Below are 23076 nucleotides of genomic sequence, written 5' to 3' on the forward strand. Positions count from 1 at the left end.
TTCAGAGAATCTGAACCAAGGCGCACTCTAACTGCTGTCTGCCTGTGGTGACCCAACACTGCACTCACACTTTCTGCTTGTTTTGCTTTAAAATTGCCACCCATCTGGACGCTGACTTTGTGATGACATAATACGAAATGTGAAGCAGTAAAACATGAATTAATGAACAAGTGCGTGCTGACTAATCTGACCCATCAAATGTAAAAGTCCTGATGTGAACATACCAACATAGAGAAAGACAATTATTTTTTAATGATATCAAAACAAACTTCAATCCAGAATACAGCTCCATCAGTTAATACAATTACTTGACAGATGACAGGACACTTGTACATGTTCATGGTTATCTTCTCCAGTTGTGCTCTCAACTTTGCAGCTAATTTCCCTGAAAGCTGCAGAGCCGCACAGAACAAGAAACCCTGCTTCATGTAAAGATCTGACACCAGGTAGGAGGCTTATGTTGTGTAAGTGTCCAGTCCATTCAGTGTTGGCAGGGTCATACAAAGCTGCTGCTCAGTGTTAATGTTGTGGTCAAAATTTTAGGAACATGTTTGGCGGAAAATCAAGTTGTATGTCCGACGATAAAAATCCTACAAAAACATCCTGGAAAAAACAGAATCCACCGCTCACTCCAGTGTGGTCTAGGCATCATCAGGTTTGTCTGCAGGCGGCCCACATGGTTGAAGCATCTTCTCCATCAGGTTGAAGCGGACACGCGCTTTGCTCTCGTTCTCGGCGACGGAGAAGTAGTTGAGCAGGTCAAAATGTCCCATGTAGGAGCAGTAAGAGTCTCTGTGCTGGTTGACCAGCCATTCCCACTTGCTGGTGTCGGCGTGTCCTGTGCCGATATACTTCGACTGAAGATGCTCCAGTTGACTGTGGATGTTGTATCTGTCTGTCATGATCGCTCAGATGAAAGTCCCAGCGGCTCTGGACAGAGAAGGAAGACACGAGTAAGAATGTATTGTGTCTTTTTTAATTAATGTGAACTCAACCGGAGGCAGACATGAGAATAAAATAATCCCTAGGTGAATTTATTATAAACGAACTACAAGCCAGTTTCTCTCTAAATATAACCGTCAAATAAAACTAACCTGCTCCCTCACTTCGAAATGTTTTCCAAGTATCGTTAATAGCTTCTTCAAAGAAACAGCTAGCATGCTAACGTTGTTTTCAATAGCTTCCTGGCTAGCAGTAACGTGAGGTTAGCTAGCTGCTATTAGCTCAAAAAAGTCTCCCTTAAGCCGTAACTTAGGCTGATGTTTTAGCTAAATGCGTCGTTATAATTGATAATGCAGCTTTAAAATGAACATAATACTCACTTGGTGAAAGATTTCAGAGCAGAGTGAGCTCAGGAGCGAGGTAAATAATGTTCACAGCTGTTTGTAGCGCGTCGCAAAGCTATGGAACGATGACTTCCGGTACGTTCCACTCTGAAATGAACCGGGCGGAAACAAAGGCTGTGTAACATTTAGTTCTCTCCCTCATTTCACATTCAAATGTGCCTCACCTGGTTGTACATGGTTTAATAATTCATGATAACTGTTTGTATATGATAAAAGAGACAGAGGCAGAGGATTAGTAGAGTTTCACCTATTTCTATGCTCGCTTTACCTCAGGCTGACACAGAAGAAATGCTGTCTTTACCGCTTTTAATGTCCAGTTTCCCCAAAAGTGAATACAGATTTTTATTTTGTCTGGATGGTGTCAAAATCTTAAAAAGTTTTATTCTTTTTATCGATCTTTATTTAGGCGTTATTGTTGAACATACCTCATAGTATTTCCAAGCAGCACATTTGAACAAGAGAAAAAATAGCAACAAATAAACAAAAACAACAGTAAAAATAAATAAATACAAACTTTCAATTAGGGGGATTTAATTGATTCAATGGTCTCAATGCAATTTTCCCCCAACTTATTCAAAGACTGAAAAAAGATTTTCAAGCCACAAAATAGTAAAATTAAATTTAAGGAATCTACATTTGTGAATAAAACAAAAATCCCCCCCCCCTTTGTTTTGCATACAAATATTTTTTTACCATATGATATTTAAATATACGATTATACATTCTTTGTAACTAACCACTCATGGATTCTCTCCAAAAAAAAAAAAAAAGCTTAGCCGCAGTGTAGACAAATGTACTTCTTCATTTCCTCTTTTTCAACTCAACATCCCAAACAAACCTCCAGAGTGGCTAAAGATATAAACATCATTTCTTAGCAGGTAGGCAGCAGACTCTGTCTTCAAGGGTAACTGTTTGATCCCGCATATGTTTACTGTCTGGCAGGAATGATAAAATGAGTGCTTGGGGCAAAACTAACATTTAAATCCAAACATTTCCACTGATAAATATCACAGACGATCGGATTCCCTTAATGATTCCTCATTTTATCCAACAGCCTAAACAGCCTCACTTACTGTAACTTACAGAGTGCATTCATTCCTGAAGCTCTATGATGACAAGAAAGATGTAACTGTTTTATTACATAAACTGTTGCACTCGCCGTGTCCCATGTGTGGAATATGTTTTTATTGCCAACGCTTATTTCCAGCTCCAGTCCCCTGATGGGAACACTTTGCAGTTTGGATAATTACCTGACTTTTGCGCAGGTTCTTTTCTTTTTCAGTGTCAAGTTTTTTAGGTCACATTTTCAGCGCTGTTATAACAGATTCATTGTCGAGCTGAGTCATTTTCTTTTCCCCGTTGTTTCTCATTCGAACGCCGCAATTTTGTTAAGTTAAGTGGTGTGGGGAGAACCACCTGCAGCTGAACGTGGTGAAGACTATCCATCTATCTATCTATCTATCTATCTATCTATCTATCTATCTATCTATCTATCTATCTATCTATCTATCCATCCATCCATCCATCCATCCATCCATCTCTCTATTAAAAAATTAGCAGTGGAGATGTGGAGGGAAGGCAGAAAGCAGCAGAATGCATCTTCATCATATGGTCATATTATTTATGTACCCCTCATACATAAACAATAATGTATCCTTCTGCTGCATTTTACACAGGGATGTTATGTCCTTGGTTGGAGCCTTGGTGAAAGATTTTCAGCTATATTTCTAAATCTTTTTCTGGCAATTTGTACTTACGTTGCCACGTGCTACTCAAGGAGAAATTTGCCATAGCCCAAGTTAAAGCACACGTGGGAAATGGGATGAATTGTCCATTGTTACCTGCTTTTATGTGTTCAGCCTGAGATGAATAGAAATAATTGGAAATCCAGAAAGAATCGGCAAAGTGGTCGTGATAATGGAAGCGTAATAAAGCAGAGTAAAGTAGCCTTCAGAGGTCCATTTTCACCGACATCCTGAACGCTCAGAGTTCATTGTAAAAACGTTGGGTATGGATAAAGCATGGACCCTGATATAAGATCGATTCTTTGAGGTTCATCTTATTGTGTGATTAAACAAGAAGGACCCACAGGGACTCTCTTTTTCATGATTATTGACTGTCCGTGAAGCTCAAAATTCCTGATGAGAATAACTTGAAGGATAACAGTAACACGGGAAGAGGGTCCATTTATCACAGTGCGGCACGGAGATCCACAGGGATAGAGATTAGATTTCTGTTTTCTAACTCCAGGCAGAAGCTGCTGGGAGTGAGGTCAGAGCCGCGTGACATTTTCACTGTGCCGGAGACGCGATTTTGTCTTTACTTCGTTAAAGAGAGAAAAGCGAGCGTGCCCAGAGGATCCTGTGAGCCTCGATAAGTTTTCCAGAACAATGCTTGTGGTATACACTGCAACGTAACCAGGTTTGAGAGATAAAACCAGGCTGTATCTCCTGTCCTTTGTCGTGGGAGAAGCTGTTGAAGAGATGTAGGATTTGCATCAGAATGAGAATGAAGATGCAATTAGAGATGATACAGAAAGCGGTGGGGGAAGGGTGATCTCGTTTACATTATGCTACTCCTTTTTCATTATCTCAGTGCGTGTTTGATCAAGAGAATTATTAACAGGCCCTTTTCTCGAGTGTCTTTTACACTTGAGTCTGTAGCAGTCCGTAACTCATTATTCAATAGCTGGCGTAACGAGCACTACATTTTAATTAGTGGACACTGTTGAGATGTTGCTGAAAGAACACACTGTCAAACCCTGTGGTGCTTTTAACGAGACCTCGGTACATCTACGGCTGAGTTTGTGGCAACCAGAACAAGTATTTTAAGTCAAAACATGTTTTCCCAAACTTACCAAGTGGTTTTTGTCCCTAATCCTAACCCTAGAGCCTAAAAACAGCATTGTGGCGAGAAATATTGAAAATTGAACCCAAAGAAATGTAAAGGTTTAACTCAGCGTATCTGTGGTTTTGCAGACACAGACTTTGCCAACGTTAATTCTGATGATTGGGTTGTTTATTAAGTTTCCCACTTCTTTTCAGGAATTTTCTGAGGACTTGTTATTCCATCTATCCTCCACTTCATGTGTCGTTTTCCCTCCTATTTTGTTTATAATGCACTGCTGACGGTTCACTGGTGTGTACACTTGCCAGAAAGACATCATAATGTGACAGATTATAGGTCAGAAGCTGGAAGTTTCAGACCTCCGACGTTGTCTGAAACGCAGCATTAGTCTCAAAGCTCCAAAAACAAAGTATCCTTCAATTCCCACAATGCAACTCGATAGACTGTTTCAGTAGACCTTCCCGGCCTGATGAACACCCACATCTATCAAACACCATGCACCCAGTTTTCAGGCTTTCCTTTAAAAAAATGTACAGTACCTTAATCAATGTGTGTCGCGGACTGATCTCCATATGTAAAATCAACGGAGTGCCTCTTTATTAAAATAAATGCAGAGCCTGTTTATGAGCAACACCAGTGTATCAGAAGAAAGTGGCTCATTAATGTGAACCAGGTAGCGTGGAGCGTTTTTTGCAGATGGTACTACAGCTCCTCTGTCCAATCCACCTCATGAAGTGCCCTTGATGAATCTACTGAAGTGTGCAACTGCACCAAGGTTGGTCGAAGGTACTCTGGTAGAAAAGGTGTGAATGTCTGAGGGATAAATAAGTGTATGGATTTATTATACATTCTGTTCCTCTCATTTTTTGTTTTTGCACTCTCCTACCAACCATTTGAGTGTTGTTTTATGTCACTTTTATGCAGAGGTGCACTTATGATAAAATAATAGTCACACAGGCCCGATAATCAAACTTTGATAGCCAATCTTTTAGTGAGCTGACCTGGGAACTGCAAAGCAAAGCACCAGCAGGAGGAGAAGGTAATGAAATCAGGTGGATGGATGGGAATATTGCCTGACTGTGCCTCACAGTCCCGCTGAGTGATAGCCTTGTAAAAAATGGAGTCAGCGATATTTCCTGTGATTTAAACCAACTGCCTAAGACGGAGACCATTCCCAGCCACCAGGAGTCGGAGGTAGATAGAGAGAAGAAGTTAAAATGAACGACACCCTGCAGGGTTGTTACGGGGATGGCTGGTTGGTCGACGGACAAACTGGCTTGTTGGTCGGCTGCAGGCTTTTGCTGGATGGCTGGTTTGGCGGAGGGAGTAATGAGGTGGATGGCAGCTTTAGAGGACTCAGTGGGCTGTCCTGATTATTTGCTTCTTGATAAATTAACTCGACCAACTGACTGGTTTGTTTATCCTGCTTCCTTCCTATCTGTTTAAATTGACTGCTGTATAATTTTAATTTCTCGCTCTAAAGGAGACCGTTAAAGGAGCATTTTCCCCTTTCGTTCTGTGTTTCTTATTCAGGTTCTTGTGTCTTTAAAGTTAAAAAGTCTGCACCAACAGAAGCTCCTATCTCCCATGGAAAACACTGCTCCTGAAACGCCCCATCAGTAGTCCCGCCCTTTAATTCTGTCACCATGTCACACGTTTGCATAATTTATGCAGAAAAGCTAGTTTGGCACGTGCTCTGTTGTTGTTAGCGGTGCTGGCTCAGGTATGTGTGAGCTGACCAATCAGAGGAGATTGAATATTCGGGAGGAGGGGCCTTAAAGAGACAGGAACTAAAACAGAGTGTTTCAGACATGGGGGGAATACAGTGCTGCAGCACTGGACAGTAGGAGGAAACTGATGTGTTTTTTGAGTAAACCCTTTTTTTTTACTTGTAGTCCAAATCAAATTATGACCCTGAAAATGAGCACAATATGTCTCCTTTAATTGCCCCACTCTACCTGAGATTCTCTCTCCAGCCTCCGCCTCTCAGCCCTCCCTACGTGCTGCCGTGCACCACACCGGCAAAACTCAATGTTCCCCTCAGTCAGATGATGAGAGCCGGTTAGCCATTCATCTAAGTGTGAAATAGCCTGAGGAAACTACCGCTCTGTCACACTGCTGAGTCGCCGGGGTATCAAGGTCTGGAGGACTTAAATCGGATTAAGCACGGATCCGGACATACAATCTCACTCCTTCATGCGCTCGCTGTTTGGGGTTTCATGGGGGATTTATGTTTATTTGCTGTAAAAACTCATTATTTCCTCCTTGGATCACATGTTATGATCAGAAGAGGCAGTTTACTCAAGGCTTCGGTTATGACCTGAGCAAAGCCACTTGTAGCTGAAAGATAAAACAAGACTCTTTTGGCTTTTTCCCTCGAGCCTTCAGAGCAGAGCAGAGAAATGCAGCTGTGAGGCTGATCACGACAACAACCGGAGCACTGAACAGGAATCACATTTTCAGTACAGATGCAGCACTGAGCCTCATTATTTAGTCCATGCCTGTTGCAGACATGTGACAGCATGGACATGATAAACAAACCTTGCGTGTTTAATCAATGACATTAGATCATGATTGTCATAATAAGATCATTAACATTCACAAATACGTCCAATTACGAGAGAACATTAACAGAATTTATCAGCTGATCCTTCCATGCAAAACAGCATATTATTGTTCGATACAGGGGAGAGATATGAGCCCCAGTTTCACATTTTTTGATTTTGTCGGATCTTCTCCTCCAGAGGTCAATAAACCTCGCTTTGGTTGATTAGACAAGGGCAGCTCCGCAACATCACATCTGAGCGAGAGCGCCATCTCCGCAGCAAGAGGGGACATTCAACACCACTTGGTACTAATCACTGTGACAGGATTAATCACGCTGCCAACTCTGATAACATAATGCCTGGCTCCTCGACAGCCCTGTACATGACAGCATGGCGTTGAAGGCGTTCGCGTAGACATACACGCCTGCGAACGCACCAACGCACCTCTGAGCGCGTGCTCATGATGCTTTCTCGCGCAGACACCAGTGTAAGCACCTCATGCGCGCCGCACGTGCACAATCCTCGATGACCTCACAGATTGTCTGATGATATTATGTTCACACTTTTCGTCTTATGGACGAAATCTGAAGGGAAACTCTGCGACGACAGGACGACCATTTTTTTCTCGACTTTTCAAAAAAGCTTCCTTGAATTACCTCGTTTTTTTTTTATGCAATCCCAGTGTGAAGAAGTAAATGGTGTGGGAACAGGTTTTAATGCCTTCTTTCACTTCCCCTCGACTTGTTAATACATATAGCACCATATGTCCATCGAGTGACCACTTGCTGAGTCAGCCAGGGGAAGCGGACTCAAAATAAAACGCTCCTGCAGTGAGTCAGGCGAATAATGACTGAGAATAATACTCGATTTAAAATACTCAACTTTCATATAAAGGTCCTGAAGGTAAAATTTAACAGGATGAAATGCAGAATTGCGTAAAATTACTCAGAAAAAATGATGGAAGATTACAACTCATTTGCCCTTTGAGTGAACATAATGACTCTCTCGTTCCCTCAGCCCTCAATCTGTCATTCCTGCAGAACTCCACTTGAGTTTTCAGCTGTTTTTTATGAGGGAAAGTGCAGAGGGAATAATCATTTCCTTCCTCACAGACATGGTGGACCCATTTTGGTGTACTAGTTCGAGGTTCCTGCTGGTATTGTGCATGCTGATTCACTGGTATGGTATCCTAGGACATAGTGTTGTCACGATACTGGAATTTCTACACCATTAAAAATGTTGATATTCGATAGCATATTGGAGCAACACTGAGGGCTTAAAATTTTTGATTTTTGCTAAAAGATAAACACAACAAGGTTTTAATACGACGAGATACAACTTAAATGTTCCTGATAGTAGCAGAGAACAGTAGAAAGGTTGCTTTACACATTAAAGGAGACCTATTATGCTTTTTTGTCTTTCCTTCAGTGTGTTATATTGCTTCTTTTACATGTAAAAGATCTTTAAAGTTGAAAAGGTCAAGTCCGCACCTCTCTCCCACAGAAAACACTGCTCCTGAAACGCCTCGTCAGTAGCCCCGCCTTTAAATGCTACATCACCATCTCAAACACTTGCATAATTTAGGGCTAGCAACTAGTTTGGCACAAAATATAAACTCGTTAGCAGCCCAGGTTCAGGCATGTGTGAGCTGACCAATCAGAGATGACTGGACAGGAGCTAAAACAGAGCGTTTCAGACAGACAGAGCATTAATGCATGTAAACCCATTCTAGCAGTAACCCAACATAAAATGATGGTCTTGAAAATGAGCATAATATGTCTACTTTAAATACTTTTTCACATAAGATTAGGCCTTTAAAATGGTGTGAATGTCTCACTGTCGAAGAGAAGTGAGAGAAAGCAGCTGGTACTATTGTATCATTATATGTATCAATATCTATATTTTTGACAACAGTATTAGGACAGTTAAATTGGAAAACAACGGTTTAAAGTCTTATTAGTTACAACTGAGCTTTAACAGCAATAACAAGGTAGCATTTCCATAGTCATAGACACATACACACACTGAGCTGATGCAGCACCTTGTGGATGAAATATAGAGATCCTCTAATGTCACAATAATAATGTTTTTATATTACAGCAATCATTTTGTCATAACCTAAGTTGTAGGAGGAAACATGTTATTGATGCAGGGAAAGCTCGTGCCTCATACTGACTGTGGCTGATTTGAGTTATGTCCGCCCTCGCCCCACAAGATATATGTTGCTCATAATTCCTTTTTATTGCTTGATATTTGCAGCGCAGAAGAGCTGTGTAGTGTTTCAGGTTGAATATGGAGGACGCACTTGTAGGAACCTGAAGAAAGGAACAGACCCGCAATGCAGATGACTTTTTATTCAGATGCAAGAAAAAGGCATTCAGCGAGATTCAGAGTTACACTTTATTACACCGCACTGATTAACAGTAAAACTAACTGCATTGTGTTACAGGGTGTGGTCCATAAAGTAGAAATTAGCGTCTGTACATAGATTACAAGAAATGCCATTTCAAGAGTAGAGTACAAGTAAAGTCATGATTGAGTCATAAGTCGTGTAAACACTCACATGATAAAACAAGAGTTTAACAGCGCCATGTGTGCAGATCATAACATGGATTTTATTTAAATTTACCTTCTGAATGTGTCTTCAGGTACATTTTATATTGATGCCAGACAGTGTGTGTTGTGTTCCTTTCGGTTTATGTCGTAAATTTTCAATGTATTTCGATGATTTTGCCAATTCAAGTGACAACTGTCACTGGCATGTTTCACCCAGCTGAGTTGGTTGTAAACAGTGTTTCTGGACGACTTTTTAATGTGTTCAATGAATGTGATGTTTTGAGTACCTCCGCCGGTGTCCATTTGTTGGTTGGTTGGTTTGTCAGCAGGAATAGCAGGTCTGATTTTTACATCGTACATTCAATAATTATCTCTCACTATGGTAGCTTCCATTGTTGGTTGCTGTGCTACATTAAATTACCCTCCCTTGCAAAAGTGAAGTGATAGCGTTTCTGTTTGTATTTTAATCTCGCTGGTTGAGTTGAGTGTTTACTCTTCAAATGTCATATTGTTTAAAAAAATGACTGCTAATGCAAAATTCATTTCCTGCTGCAGCTGTTGCTTTTTATGAAAATCATGGCGGAAACATGGATTGACTTCTCTTGTCAGGAAGCCACAGGAAATGTTTTGTTTTGTTAATTTCTTGTCCGGATATCAGATATAAATTAAGTTTTTTGGGGCTTGGCGGAGGTACGCGCTCTACCGAGCACCATTCTATTTCTACATTGTTTCAAAACGTACTGAAAGCAGCGACACCAGAAATAAACTCACCGTAGGTACAGCACGACTTCGTCATGCATACGTCTTCAGACGAAACAAACAAAACTGAAACGGTCTATAAAGTTAAACTCTGCGTACACAATTTAAGGTTTTAAACACGTAGTTGTCTGATTAATATACATCTCTTCAGTTAACAAGGCAGATTCAATATGACAAAAGTTATATATAGAAAGCACAATGACTTGCTGGTCCACCATCATCGTCATCGTCATCATCTGATATCATTTTCTGGCAAATTCCACGTTTGTAAAAAAAAGCAACAGAATACTTACAGTATTTTACACGTGAGATTAATACAATCATGTTCATCTTTACAGATTGTTAAAAAAAATACTGGTACACAGAATATCGAGTAACGCTACTGTAAAGGCAACTGGCAAGTTCAGATTACAGCACGACACATAAAGCACAAGCAATTCTAAAGATTACGGCAGATGTACAATCCTGCTTGGCTCACAAGTGACTCCATTTTAAGCCCATACCTTGTGTAATGGCTGCTTAGCTGTAGTTAATCATACACTGGTAGTGCCGTATGCTCGCACTATATGCCACAATATCATGCTCTGTGCAAACAGGCTGATGCATCTTCTTTGCTGGTTTAGAGGATCCACAGTTCAGCACAAGGATCCAGCGTGACGAACACGGCTGGTTTTCCCTCTGTACATTCACAAGTTCATTAAGTTCAGCAGAGAACATTCAGTGCTCCGCTGTATGTCTGCTGAATGAGAAGTCCAGCAACGGGGTAGGAAACGTCTTGAAAGGAAAGGAAAGGAAAGGAAAGGAAAGGAAAGGAGCTGTCGTCTCACATGTGCAAACAATTGACAAAAGAAAGCATCAGGGGGTAAAGAGACTGAGTGACTTGGAGTCCATTGAACTCTGCAAACATACAGTTAGACAATTAATTGATCCTTTTATTCTACAACGTAAAGAATTAATGACGTGGGTTCGGACTGGGAGGCTTCGATCAATGAGGCAGCTTTGTACAGAACAAAACAACATCACATTAGAGTCCTGTGTAAGTGTTTTTTTATAGATCTGTCTACTTCTGTCTTTCTCTGCTGCACGTCCTCAGTCTGTACACTCACTATTATCAGAATTTTGGAAAGCCTTTTTTTTAAAAGCATTCACGCACAATTCAGTGCACGGCCATGGTGCCGTAATGATGCCAGCTTGACCCGCTTTATCTCTTTTATAGTAGGAATAAAAGCCTTGCACAGCCATGCAGTTAGTAGGAGGCAGATCACAATGCTCTGTGCTGTTGATGTTCATTCGTGCCCCAGATTGTTAATGCGTACGTGTGGTTTGTGTGTGTGTGTGTGTGTGTGTGGTCAGAGCCCTGTGGTGACCTGCGTGACCTCAGAGTTGAGATCGTCGTTGGCAACGCCGCCACAACAGCGAGAGTCCACCGACGACCCCTCCAAGGCTAGTCATACCTGCAGAGAAAGTGTTGTATACAGTATATTTACATATGCTGCTCATACATGTCACTCTCAGACATTTTTCTCAAACTGGTGGACTGTTCCTTTAAGCAGATCCATGTACTGGTATGTATACTCAGAGACAATGTCTACCTGTTGATTGGACCTTTCTCCTGTGTTGGCACTGTTGATGTCACGCTGTGGGAGCTTGCGGCTGGTGGCTCCGGTGCGGGACGAGTTCTGCATCTCCAGCACCGAGGGACTCGGGGTGCAGAACTCACGGAAACAACGCTTGAAGTTCTCATCCAGGTAGCCGTAAAGAACCGGGTTCAGACTACTGCAGGGGGCAAAGACAAGGTGACAGTTAAACACTAGAAAATCAGCTTTTACTTTTATATACAGTGGTTGCAAGCAAGCTCCACAGACTGCACACTGTCTAACTTGCAAATATACATTTATTTGTGATGTTTTCCGTATTGGACCTTCATCAGGCAAATTGTTTATTAAAAAAAGAAGCCAAATTAAATAACTTGTGACTGCAAGCCTGCAACAAATCACTTTTCCCAAATATATAAAGATAAATAATGGCAACGGCGGTGCATGAAGATGCAGCAACCAATAGCTCCTCCAAATTATTAAATTATAGGAAGAAGGCTGGGGTTGTGGATTAAGAGCTGCAGACTTTGAGACAATCACGGCCCACGACTTCTCTGGACCATTGAACCCGACCGGCTGGACCGCCCCAGGGAGGGAAGAGAGTCAGAATAAGAGCCATGCTAATCCATCTTAGTTTAAAGCTGCTCCTGGCTAATGTCTGGTCACAGAGAAAGGAAATGGACAAAATGGGACTCAGGCTGGCAAAGAAAAAAAGTGAAATCAAAGACTGTTTGAAAGACCTCAGAGACCCGTCTCCACCACAGTATCTTGGATCAAGAGCGCAGGACTACTGCGGGACGAGGCGAGGTGGACTAACATCGATGTTTGGTGCTCCAAAATAGGTAAGTAGTTTCTTAGATTAGTTGTAGTACTAGTAGTACTATTTGATTATAATTAGGACAAGTAGGTACTAGTTTAGTGCTAGCCACAACAAGCATCTCCTCCATTTTCTTGGTTACCAGGGCGACAGATGACAAGTCTCAGCCGATTAAATAAATCATTGGTTGCCTGATAAAAGGGCTCAGAGCGGCCGCACATAAAAAGGCAGCACAACTGAGATAAAATGCCGCCGCCGGGCAGCGTTGTGTGAACTGGTTCGGCGAGGGCTTGAATGTAACTGATGTTCGTTTTGATGTAAAAGCACCACACTGCAAGTCATATAAAAGCGTGAAGCCCATAAAAATGATCAGAAAGTCAACAACATTCACTCGTATCTGGTAAACACACATTTTCTCTTTTATGATAAGTGTCCTGTTATCTGCTCTTATCTCGGCTTTCCACCTTAAACGGCACCGCCTAACTCTGATGCATTTCACTGATAAAGCCTGAGATAAATCCTCCCTGTGTGCACATGCAGAAGAGAAACAGTAAGCATGAAAACCCCATTATTACCACCCAAATTTCCCCTAATTATAGTTTCAATACCACAGTGAATATATATGTCAGAGGCTGCTGCCGGGCGTGTACCTGTTGGTGTAGCCCAGGGCGATGCAGAAGTGCCAGGTGATGGTCTGCAGCGTGGAGCTGGGGATGTTGATGAGAGCCGTGATGATGACAAAGATGTGGATGGGAGTCCAGCATACGATGAAGACGGCAACCACCACCAGGACCATGCGGGTGATCCGGCGCAGGTTCCTGTCCTTCTCCTGCAGTTTTTAGCGTTGGAGGTGAGATAAAAGGGCGTACAGGAAGGAGAGTGTTGGGGAAAAAAGAGAGAAAAGCAGGCGAAGGCGAGATGGGGAAGGTGATAATGATGGAGGAAGGACAGCCGAGCGTGGAGGATTAGAAAAGGAAGGAAAGGTCGAGGTGGAGAAGGTGTGGAAAAGGAGGAATCAGAGGAAGGTTTAAAGGAGGGTGCGGGAGAAGATGGTTCGAGGAGGGATGAGAGGAGAAGTAAAATGGAGGGAGATAAGAGGATGATGGAAAAAGGGAGAAGAGTACAGCCGTGTTGAAGAGCTTTGAGCAGGAATTAATCATATTTCTTTCCATCTGTAAGCATCCTCATTAGATTGAGCACTTGTTTTTGTCAATTTTCTCAAATACTGAGTGTGAAATTGTTGTTGTTGGGTCATTTCCCCTTCTACTGCATTTAATGTAAGGCCGAGCCACATCCTCAGGCTCGAGTTGATTTTCCCTAATTGTGTTCTCTTGAGAGCAATGAGTGCACCTTATTTGCATTCATGCTCCGGGCAACCTTCTGTTTTGCTTCATTATTCTGAAACATAATATTAATTAATTAGTCAGTAAATAGCCGAGGCCACGTCGTAAGTCGAGCCGGGCTTTTAAATTTCACAAAATGCTCACTAATGCTTACGTTCTAATTAAAAGCCTCTGGCACAAATTGTAGAAGATTACTCTGTAAATGCACAAATTTCAGCTTCGTGCTTGTGAGAGAAAAAACACATTTTTCCTTCACCTGGGAGCCCGAGAGCATGCGCACGCTCTTCAGCCGCAGGATCATGAGGCCGTAGCAGACGGTGATGATGAGGACGGGCATGATGAAGGCAAAGATGAACACGCAGATCTTCAGGAGGGTGTCCCAGTACCAGGAGGGGTGGGGGAAAATCAGCTTGCAGTCAACGATGGAGGAGGCTGTGCAGGGTGAAGCTTACAGGTAAACAGAGCCACAGACGTTCATTACTTCCACTCTATTTTCTCTACCTGTCTGGGACAGTGGGAACAAACGTTTTCACGAAATATGAATGTAATTTCAGCTTTTACACTAATATTGCAGCAATCGCTTGTTAGCAAACAGTTCCATGTTTACACAATACTACTGTATTATTGCAATTCTAGCTCAGTGTTTGAGCTGGATCATCACCCGAGGGAAATCGATTCCCATCATCCCTGATTAGTCAAGAACCTGTTGTGTGTTACCTGCAGTAAATGACCGTCAGCTCTCCCCCCTGTGTGGAGAGGCAGCGAGTAGGGCCAGCAGCAAGAAGAGTTTTGTTCTACCGAACCAGCAGCAAGATGTATTTTAGCCGCCTAAAATAAGTCCCACCTAAATACACTTAAACAGATATATATTCTTTAGTAGGGACTTATTTTATGTGGCTAAAATACGTCTTGCTGCTGGTGCAGTTTCAGCAGTACGATGCTCCGCTTCCTGTCGGTGCTCCTCGCTGCCTCTCCACACAGGGGGGGAGCTGACAGTCATCTTCTGCAGGTAACACACTGAGTAGGGATAAGTACCTCATACAAACCCACATCAAAAGACCCCAACTATCCCTTTAATGTGAATCTTCCTCTTTCTTTTCCTATCATTGAAACTGAATATTATGCTCCTCAAACATGAACCACAACATCCCTGGTTGGAGTCCAACTGTTACATTTCTTCCCCCCGGCTTTCTTCCTTTATTTTCTGCAACCTCTCTACAGTTCAAATCTTTAATGAAGGCATAAAATACAACTGTCCTGTCAACACCACTAGTGGACGAAAGGCAACGTATTTTAAATATATTTGCTGTGTTTTTACAGGCACCCTGTTGGGGACAAGACAAGAATCAAGCACATTCAGTTCATTCTCTCACTTCCAGCTTTAAAGACCAATAATGTGCCCCAGCACACTCTATTAAAGCAGAGGGCAGTCTGTTTAAGTTTTCATGAGGCCGGTTTGTTGTGACTGTGCCCTCAGTGTTACTTGGAGGGCTGGGTCAGAGATAGGATCATATTAAATGGCTGAAATGTGCAGTCTAGAGGTTAAAAGACCAGTTTTTGCAGGAGTGGCACTATGTACTGAAGGAAGGGTTTAAGTTTGAAAAGTATCTTTGTGAATATAGACGTGAGGCCCAGGCTATTTGTAATCTCGATTAGACGTCTTTCCTGGTGTGTCTAGATAAAATAAACTACTTAGGTATTGGTGTTACTGTGATTCATCATTGTTTCGTCATGAAACAACACAAGAGGGATCTATACAAGTATCAGTCTTGGTCTCATCAAGCACCTTTTCGCTAACTCTGCAGAGATAAACTAAACTCTTGATTTTCTCCTCCAGACAGAGCCGTCACCATCAGGCTCAAACTTACACAACTCCTCTGGGTTGTCTCCTTTTACTGAGGACATAAAGGAGCACATAAATTCTCTTTAAGGCTGAAATGAACAGAACAAACTGAGTGGGTTATTTTGTTCCTGACTCATCATTGAACACATTGTGTACCAGTGACTAAAACAGAAAAGTTCAGCTTCGAGGTTGATTGGTTGTTACTTGAGGTTTGAAGGCTACTTCTCGATGCCCTCGCTTTCTTTATTTAGTTATTTTCTTTTGAATAAAAAGTTTTGCTAAGCTTTCACTGTTCATGTGCTCGTGTACATGGCATGTGTGTGAACACTTACAAGTGACAGCGGTGGAGGCCATGAACATGACCGGCAGCCCGATGGCCGAGGACAGAATCCAGTTGCAGACGTTGACTATCTTGGCGTTGTGTGGTGTCCTGAAGTCCAGCGCTTTGACCGGGTGACACACGGCGACGTAGCGGTCGATGCTCATGGTGGTGAGCGTGAAGATGGAGGTGAACATGTTGTAGTAGTCGATGGACATCACCATCTTGCACAGCGCGTCGCCAAACGGCCAGGTCCCCATCAGGTAGTTGACGCTCTGGAACGGTAGCGTGCTGGTGACCAAGGCGTCGGCCAGAGCGAGGTTGAAGATGTAGATGTTGGTGGCGGTCTTCATTTTAGTGTATCTGCACAGGAGGACATTTACAAAGACGTTTTTAGTCTGTTTAAAGTCCTTTTCTGTCTCTTTGTAGTCTACTTCTGTCTCTTTGTTGTCTATTTGTGTCTCTTTGTAGTCTTTTGTAGAGAATAAGAGGAAGACTATCTATTGTTGTTTTGAGCCATTTTTCTTTGTAGTCATTTTGTGTCTCTTTGTAGTTCTTTGGAGTCTTGTTGTGGTCACTTCTCTTTGTAGTCCCTATGTGTCTATTTATAGTTCACTTGGATCTCTTAATAGTATTATTTTGAGACAGTTTGAAGGCCATTTGTGTTTCTTTGTAGTCTTTTGAGTCTTGCTGTAGTCACTTCTCTTTGTAGACCCTTTTGTGTCTCTTGTCAGGTCACTTCATAGAAATAATAATGAGTCTCGCATTCACATTTCATATTCACTTTAGTGTCTTTGAAGTCTTTGAGTGTCTCCTCTTAGTGGTCTGTTGAGAATAAAAAGTAGTCTCTGCTGCTTTTTTGTCATTTCTATTCACAGTTGTTTTGTATCTTTTTGTAGTCATGTTGAGTCTTTGCAGTAAAAAAAAAACAAAATTCAGAACATCTCTGCTTTCAACTGAGACCTTTGTCCCTGGGTCCAGTCGGCCCATTCAGGAATCCATTTATGACATAAGGACGGAGAGAATAATCGGACTGAGAACAGAACGGATCCAATTCATTCATTTTGAGATTGAAATGTTTCAATAAAAGCTTTGATTAGAGCTGAATAAAGATGAGTGAACCTCTCCTCTGATCTCTGGCAATGGGATAAATGATATGGTATTGTTAGTGTTGCTAAATTTCTCTGATTAGCTGAAGGATTGAAGTTTTCCCTGATGAGTTGAGAAAACTCTTCTTAAGCTCAATAAACAACAAAGAAAATACTGACTGATCTGAAAAAATGCAAAATGAAAAAAAGCATCTAATGAGTTAAATACAAGCTAAATGCTGACAGTGTGCGTGTTTGTGTATTTTATGGCAGAACATGACAAAACAAAGTGAAAAAAATATTTGATCTTAAATCAATCAGTACATTTCTTATTAGAAAACCCCTCAAAAAGATGGTAATACCAATCAATAAATCGACATATTCATAAACAGACGTAGAAGATTTTTTCTCTAAACTCTTGAAAGAGTACTTGTAACAATTTGCAAATTAGTAAACCTTAATTAGCAATAAAGAAGTATCCTTTAAAGACGGACATAAAGGAGATGAGCGCCAAGAAACTGTTCGTAATCTAAATGTAAATGTGTTGAGATTGTTTCTGCACAGGAAGAGGCCTCGATCACTGAGCTCCTATCTTCTGAGCACCATCTGCAGGATTTGAACGTACAGTCGAAATTCTCATACTCCTTCAGGCGAGCTGCAATCACAGACGATGCTGCGTGAGCTGAGACGAGTATCCTGGGAATTTTTTTGCAAATAATTCAGGCCCCTTGTTTCAGCTACCGGCTCATTTTGCAACAGCAAACGTCCTGTTTAATCAGTTGTAATGGCTCACTTTACAATAGGCTGTCCACAGGAGTTAAGTTTTTAAAACACATCCCAAAGTAATTACTTTCCGGAGGCTGTTGACAGAGCATACTGTGCAAACAAATGTCTGCATAACGTTTGTGTTTTGTGAAATGCAAAACATTTATTTCGAGCAGGCTTTTTTTTGCAATTCATGCTTTGGCATAGCTTCATCAACCAGTTTGAAAACATGAAGGAACTGAAATTGCTTACAGCTGAAAGCATTTTTCAGAAAAGACGTCCAATTTCCACAACATTGACAAAGAAAAGGACAAAGGACAAAGAGGTTTATAGTATATAGTAAACCAGCTTCTCAGTCTGGAGGAGCTTTTTGTCATCTGAACGATCAAAGGATTTCACTGTCACTTTCATAGATATCACAAAATAGTCCTTTCGAACAATGTGTTTGGGAAAACAGGGATAGCTCGACGAGTGTGGAGGATGGTGGAGTGTTTATAGAAAACAGGAGAAAGCACGTGGACCCATTAGCAGAGAGGATGGAAGACAGACGATTGAAACGGCCCGAGTGTTTAGACTTCCTGTCAGCAAAGAAATGTACGATGTTTAGCGCTCGCTGTCCACACTGCAGTGAGACATGGGTGAAGCTGGATCGCATCAAAAAGATGTAAATCTTGTAAGTCAAAACAGCCTCAAATATGTAAGAGAAAACAACAAAAGTCCAGTTTTTCTTACCACGTCTATGTGACATGAGAAAAATGTAGTGATGTGGATTAAAATGGAGTGAAAAGTTCAGCCACGGCCTGCAGCTCCAGATCACCTGGACGTTTGACACGTGTGAAGCACGGCATTTCAATCAAGCTGGTTTTGTTTTTCACGATGTTAAATGTGAGGAGGTTTTCTACTGCTGAGTCCCACGACGAGGTCAGCAAAGCCTGCAAGCTATTACCGAGCTCCACTAAAGAACTAATCAGTCCGAATAATGAAGCTATAATGAAGCTTTCCAGGAATTAGACTCTGTCTGTGAGAAGCACTTAAATTCAGCTCTCACTTGTTAATTTATCGCTCAAGATGCCCAGATTTGAATTTTCTTTCCATTTAGGTGAGAGTCTGATGAGAAGATTGATGCCACTCTCCCATCTGTCCGTTAAGTATGAAGCTACAACCAGGAGCTTAGCTTAGCATAAAGGCTGGAAACAGTTGAGAAATGTGTCTGACATTAATGTGTTATATTCGGTTGTGGAAAAATGACAAAGGGGGTTTTGTGTCAGACTATTACTCGGCTCTGAGCAGTTGTCATACAACAGGTGGGGACTACAGGAGGTAATGGTTGCCAAGAAACAGTCGGACACATAACCCCCAGTAACACAGTGAGTTGTTGCTGTTTCACGTCACATTTGAAGGCCCCATATCGTAGAAAATTTGATTTTTACATCTAGGTGCTGTATCAATACTTTATCAGTATCAAACAAGTATCAAAAGGTTCAGTCCACAGTCAAATGCAGCAAGTATTCGAAAAGTGTTGTGATTTCTTGTTTTATGTTGAAAGATTATCTTCGTGTGTGTTTTTCTTTCCTCCCTCTGTGTACACCTACAGTTGCTCCATTAGTTAGTCGTATTTGTTCTCCACTCACTCTTTGTTGGTTTGTCTCTCTCCTGTGGTTCTCGGTCTCCACTTCCCGTCGCATTTGCTGCCTCGTCTCATTCTGGTTTGTACCATTCTCCTTGTGGATTACTCTTGTTGTTGTTTTTTTTTGCCAGCCTTTTCTCCCTGTCTTTTTGTTTTGGATTACTGCTTTTTGGACTTGGACGTCAGCTATATTAAAGCTCCACAAACCCAAAAGCCTCAGAGTTCTGCATTTGTGTCCTCTTTTGAAAACCTTGACAAAAATGAGCCATCAGGACTTCGGTAAGATTGTGATGTCACGACTATACACTCATCGCCCTCAGCCACGCCCCCAGCAGAGGCGTGGTTTGAGTGGAAAAACTGTGGGCGGTGCTGGCTCAGGCCTGTGAGAGCTGACCAATCAGAGCAGGCTGAGGGAGTCCTTAAAGAGACAGCCACTAAAACTGAGCGTTGGGACAGAGGATGGAAAGACATGCTGCATTAATATAATGTTTTCTGAATGTTACAAACATGTAAACATTTTCTAGTAGACAACCAAAATGAAATCTTGAACCTGAAAATGAGCGTAATAAAGGGTATAACATTTGAATCAGGGAGCTTTCGAGGTGATGCTGATAGTATCTTGTATCAACAGACAGATATGAAAGTGGCAGACGGTCTCCTCATCGGAAAGTGAATAGCATTAAGCTCGATTACGTTTCAAAAGCAGTACTGATCATACTTCTGCCTCCTTGTAACACTACTTAGGACACATCCCCTGCTGTTATGATATTGAATTAATCTGGATACACAAAGTGACAATGATACATCACACCCTCGGGCCTTCACTTTATTAAACCCGGACTGTCATTCTACCTGCGAGGTAATTTACTTCTGTATTGTCATAGCGCTCTCCTCAATAATCCCAAATCCTCTTAACAACCGAGGATGACAGTTAGTTCATTAAATTCTGATTAGCTTTAACACTGACAGCTTAGTATATTTGCTATCTCTGGCTTTATTTGCGTGGGGACCGACGAGACACCTCGAGATGAAGCAGAAGCTGTCAGCCGACACTGAGCGCTGTGCTGGAGCTGGAGGTAATTTCCAACAGCCCCCTTATTGACTTTGTGTCTGTCGTTAACGTGGCTGCAGATGATAGCTTGTGTTGCTCCTGCGTGTGAGGTTTATGCATGACCGGCGTACTGTATGGCAGTCAATGGCCTCATCTAATCTATACTGACTGAACGAGGTGTTTTATTAATGAGTTTTCAGCTTTAATATATTCTTCGCCCTTGAGGTTTTGTCACACTAATCACTCTTTTATTGATTATATAATATCACAAGATCTCTTTGTAGTCTTCATAATTTAAGTTTCTCATTGTTGAAAAATAAGATCCTTTTAGTAACTAGAAACACGGGTCTCGTTCAAGGCGAAGTCTCGCATTTAAATCTCACGAGAGGTGAGATGTTGCACTAAGAAAACCTTGGAGTTTACTTAGAGGAACTACGCCAGCAGGAATTGATTTCCAAAGCCATGGCTGACTATTTGACTGATTTTGACAACGTAGATGAGGCAAAAACTGCAACAACCCACCACGGACACATAAAAGGTTCACATAAAAGGAGAAGGAAAGAAGACAGACAGCTTTAAATACAAAGACGTATCGCTATGTGTAATTATCTCTCCTTTCACCAGCCGCTGCGTTGTGTAAAAACAATTAGATAGCTGGTTTCATCATATAAGTGCCCACACAATCCACATCGCTCATGAGAAACCTACCTGGGGAAAGTTTCTCTTACTTCAAGACCTCATCATAGGGACAAGGTTTGTTGTTTACGTGACATTTAAAAAGGTGCAATATGTAAGAATTTTAGTTTAAAAGTGAACTAAAATTATCAACAGAATGTGAAGAAATAATATTGTTGACGTTCAAAGACGTCCGTGTATTGTGTTGCAGAGATATCTGCTCAAGTTAGCATGCTAACCAGCTAGCCCCAGGCCTGAAAACCTCTTTCACCAAGGGGCTCAAAGCTCCTGTGGCCGGCGGTGTAAACACCAACTCACCAGCTAGCTAAGCTAACAGTAGCTACGGTTATAGATGTATAAACAGAATACAGTTTGCAGCAGTTAGCTGTTACTTTGGTGATATGCTGCCCCTATTTTCCGGGAGTATGATTCAACAGGTGGCCAAGTCTTACATATTGCACCTTTAAGAAATCTGCTTGCTGGAGAAGTGCACTTCTCCAGCACTTCTGCACTGACTTTTTCAGTATTTAAACAGAGACAACCATCTCTGCCTCACCTTAAACAAGTGCTGCAAGAGCCTCAATATAACCATAAAAATGAGTGGATGTTTGATGCGTTCATTAAAATGTTCTCTCATCAGTTCTGTCATGTAAAGGTAATTTCTCGGAGGCATGGTCACCTGTGCATGAGATGTTTCCAGGAAAAGAACGACCCACCGGCAGGTATTTCACATTAAAACGCTTTTATTAGCTGTGTCGAGCTTGAGTGACTATTATGTTGTATTAATTGACGACAAAGACCCGCAAAACGGATAATGACTGAGGAAATCTGGCACATTATCGCTTTTATAAAGTGTAAAATGAATTCCCGACCAGCATCAATCATTTGATAAGTATCAGTCATAAAGAGGATGCAGATCTCCTGCTGACGGTTTCTCATTTTGTGAGAAAACTTTGACAGGAAAATTGAAGCTCTGTTCATTCCACATAAACAGAAGATAAGAATATTGTCTCATTATGTGTCAGTAAACAGAACTCAGTGTTTACGGCAAATATTCAGCCCGCTATAGACAGGGAGGGAAAGTGACAGTGAAGCCACTGACGGGCGTATCCGTATGCAGAATGAAAATCTTGGTGAATACACAAGACTCGATAAGAGTAATTGTTTGCTCTGCCTCTAAACGACCTTGATTTGGTCTTCTCCTGGACCACTGAAGCACGGAGGCGACAGATAGATGTGCAGTAATGGACCTTAAAATCATCCAAAACAGTCCTTTTAGTGAAATCATGTATAATTCATAGCCCTCCATCAACCCATTAGCCGTGGTTCCCACCTGGGGGAGTGAGTCGTCCTCCTTCCTCCTGTATCTCATCTGTCTTTACTTCGCCTTTGACGAGAAAAACACATTAGATAATGAAGGTAAACTATTCCTGAGGCGATACTGACGACAAGCTGATTTACAAACTTACAAACACATGTGCTCACAGGTGGGAGCGACAGAAGCATTAGCTTAATCTCACATGCTGTCCCTCTAGGACGCATTATTCAAACATCCGAGTCATTTGATGCATTCTGTGTTGGTAAAGTCATTTTCATGTCCTCATTTGAATACATCTAAATGCTCTTAAACCGGAAGGGCACTTTAGGATTGGTTGTTTTAATATGCACAAATTCAACAGGGCCTAATGTGGTCATTTGGGAAATTTGGTTTTAGCCCTACTCCGACTGAAGACCTCAAATAATCTCCTATATACGCTGAATGACAAATTATTGAAAAGAATATTGCAATTACCTCGATCCCGGCTTTCTAATGAGCCTCATCTGTTGCTGAGACTGTAATGTAGAAACACAGAAAAGGCAATTTAACAGGTCATTTTTCATCTGAATGAGATTTTTTTT

The 23076-nt window shown here is 41.6% G+C and overlaps 2 protein-coding genes across 3 annotated transcripts in view; both read right to left on the minus strand.

Moving 5' to 3' along the window:
* Positions 1 to 229: 229 nt before the first annotated feature.
* sf3b5 (splicing factor 3b, subunit 5) lies at positions 230 to 1453 on the minus strand. Its single transcript, XM_084375439.1, has 2 exons — positions 1323 to 1453; positions 230 to 930 (listed from the first exon to the last, which is right to left on the minus strand). The coding sequence occupies exon 2, from the start codon at positions 900 to 902 to the stop codon at positions 642 to 644; it is 261 nt and encodes an 86-aa protein (XP_084231565.1). The 5' UTR covers positions 903 to 930; positions 1323 to 1453; the 3' UTR covers positions 230 to 641.
* A 7625-nt stretch (positions 1454 to 9078) lies between these two features.
* The window catches only part of oprm1 (opioid receptor, mu 1), a 34274-nt gene continuing 20276 nt past the window's right edge, over positions 9079 to 23076 (minus strand). Inside the window, exons 2-6 of one of the 2 annotated variants that reach the window (XM_084375888.1) lie at positions 15985 to 16334; positions 14066 to 14256; positions 13117 to 13295; positions 11647 to 11830; positions 9079 to 11508 (exon numbers count right to left, since the gene is read on the minus strand). In XM_084375888.1, the coding sequence (XP_084232014.1) occupies positions 11503 to 11508; positions 11647 to 11830; positions 13117 to 13295; positions 14066 to 14256; positions 15985 to 16334 (910 nt within the window). In that variant the 3' untranslated portion in view covers positions 9079 to 11502. The remainder of the gene's footprint in view (positions 11509 to 11646; positions 11831 to 13116; positions 13296 to 14065; positions 14257 to 15984; positions 16335 to 23076) is intronic. The other variant, XM_084375889.1, reaches the window with a different exon arrangement.

This window comes from Pagrus pagrus (assembly GCF_965226575.1).
Source record: "Pagrus pagrus genome assembly, chromosome: 15".
Classification (NCBI taxonomy): domain Eukaryota; kingdom Metazoa; phylum Chordata; class Actinopteri; order Spariformes; family Sparidae; genus Pagrus; species Pagrus pagrus.

Bases quoted from the DNA above. Each gene is read 5' to 3' on its own strand.
- sf3b5 (XM_084375439.1), bottom strand. From the start codon at position 902: ATGACAGACAGATACAACATCCACAGTCAACTGGAGCATCTTCAGTCG.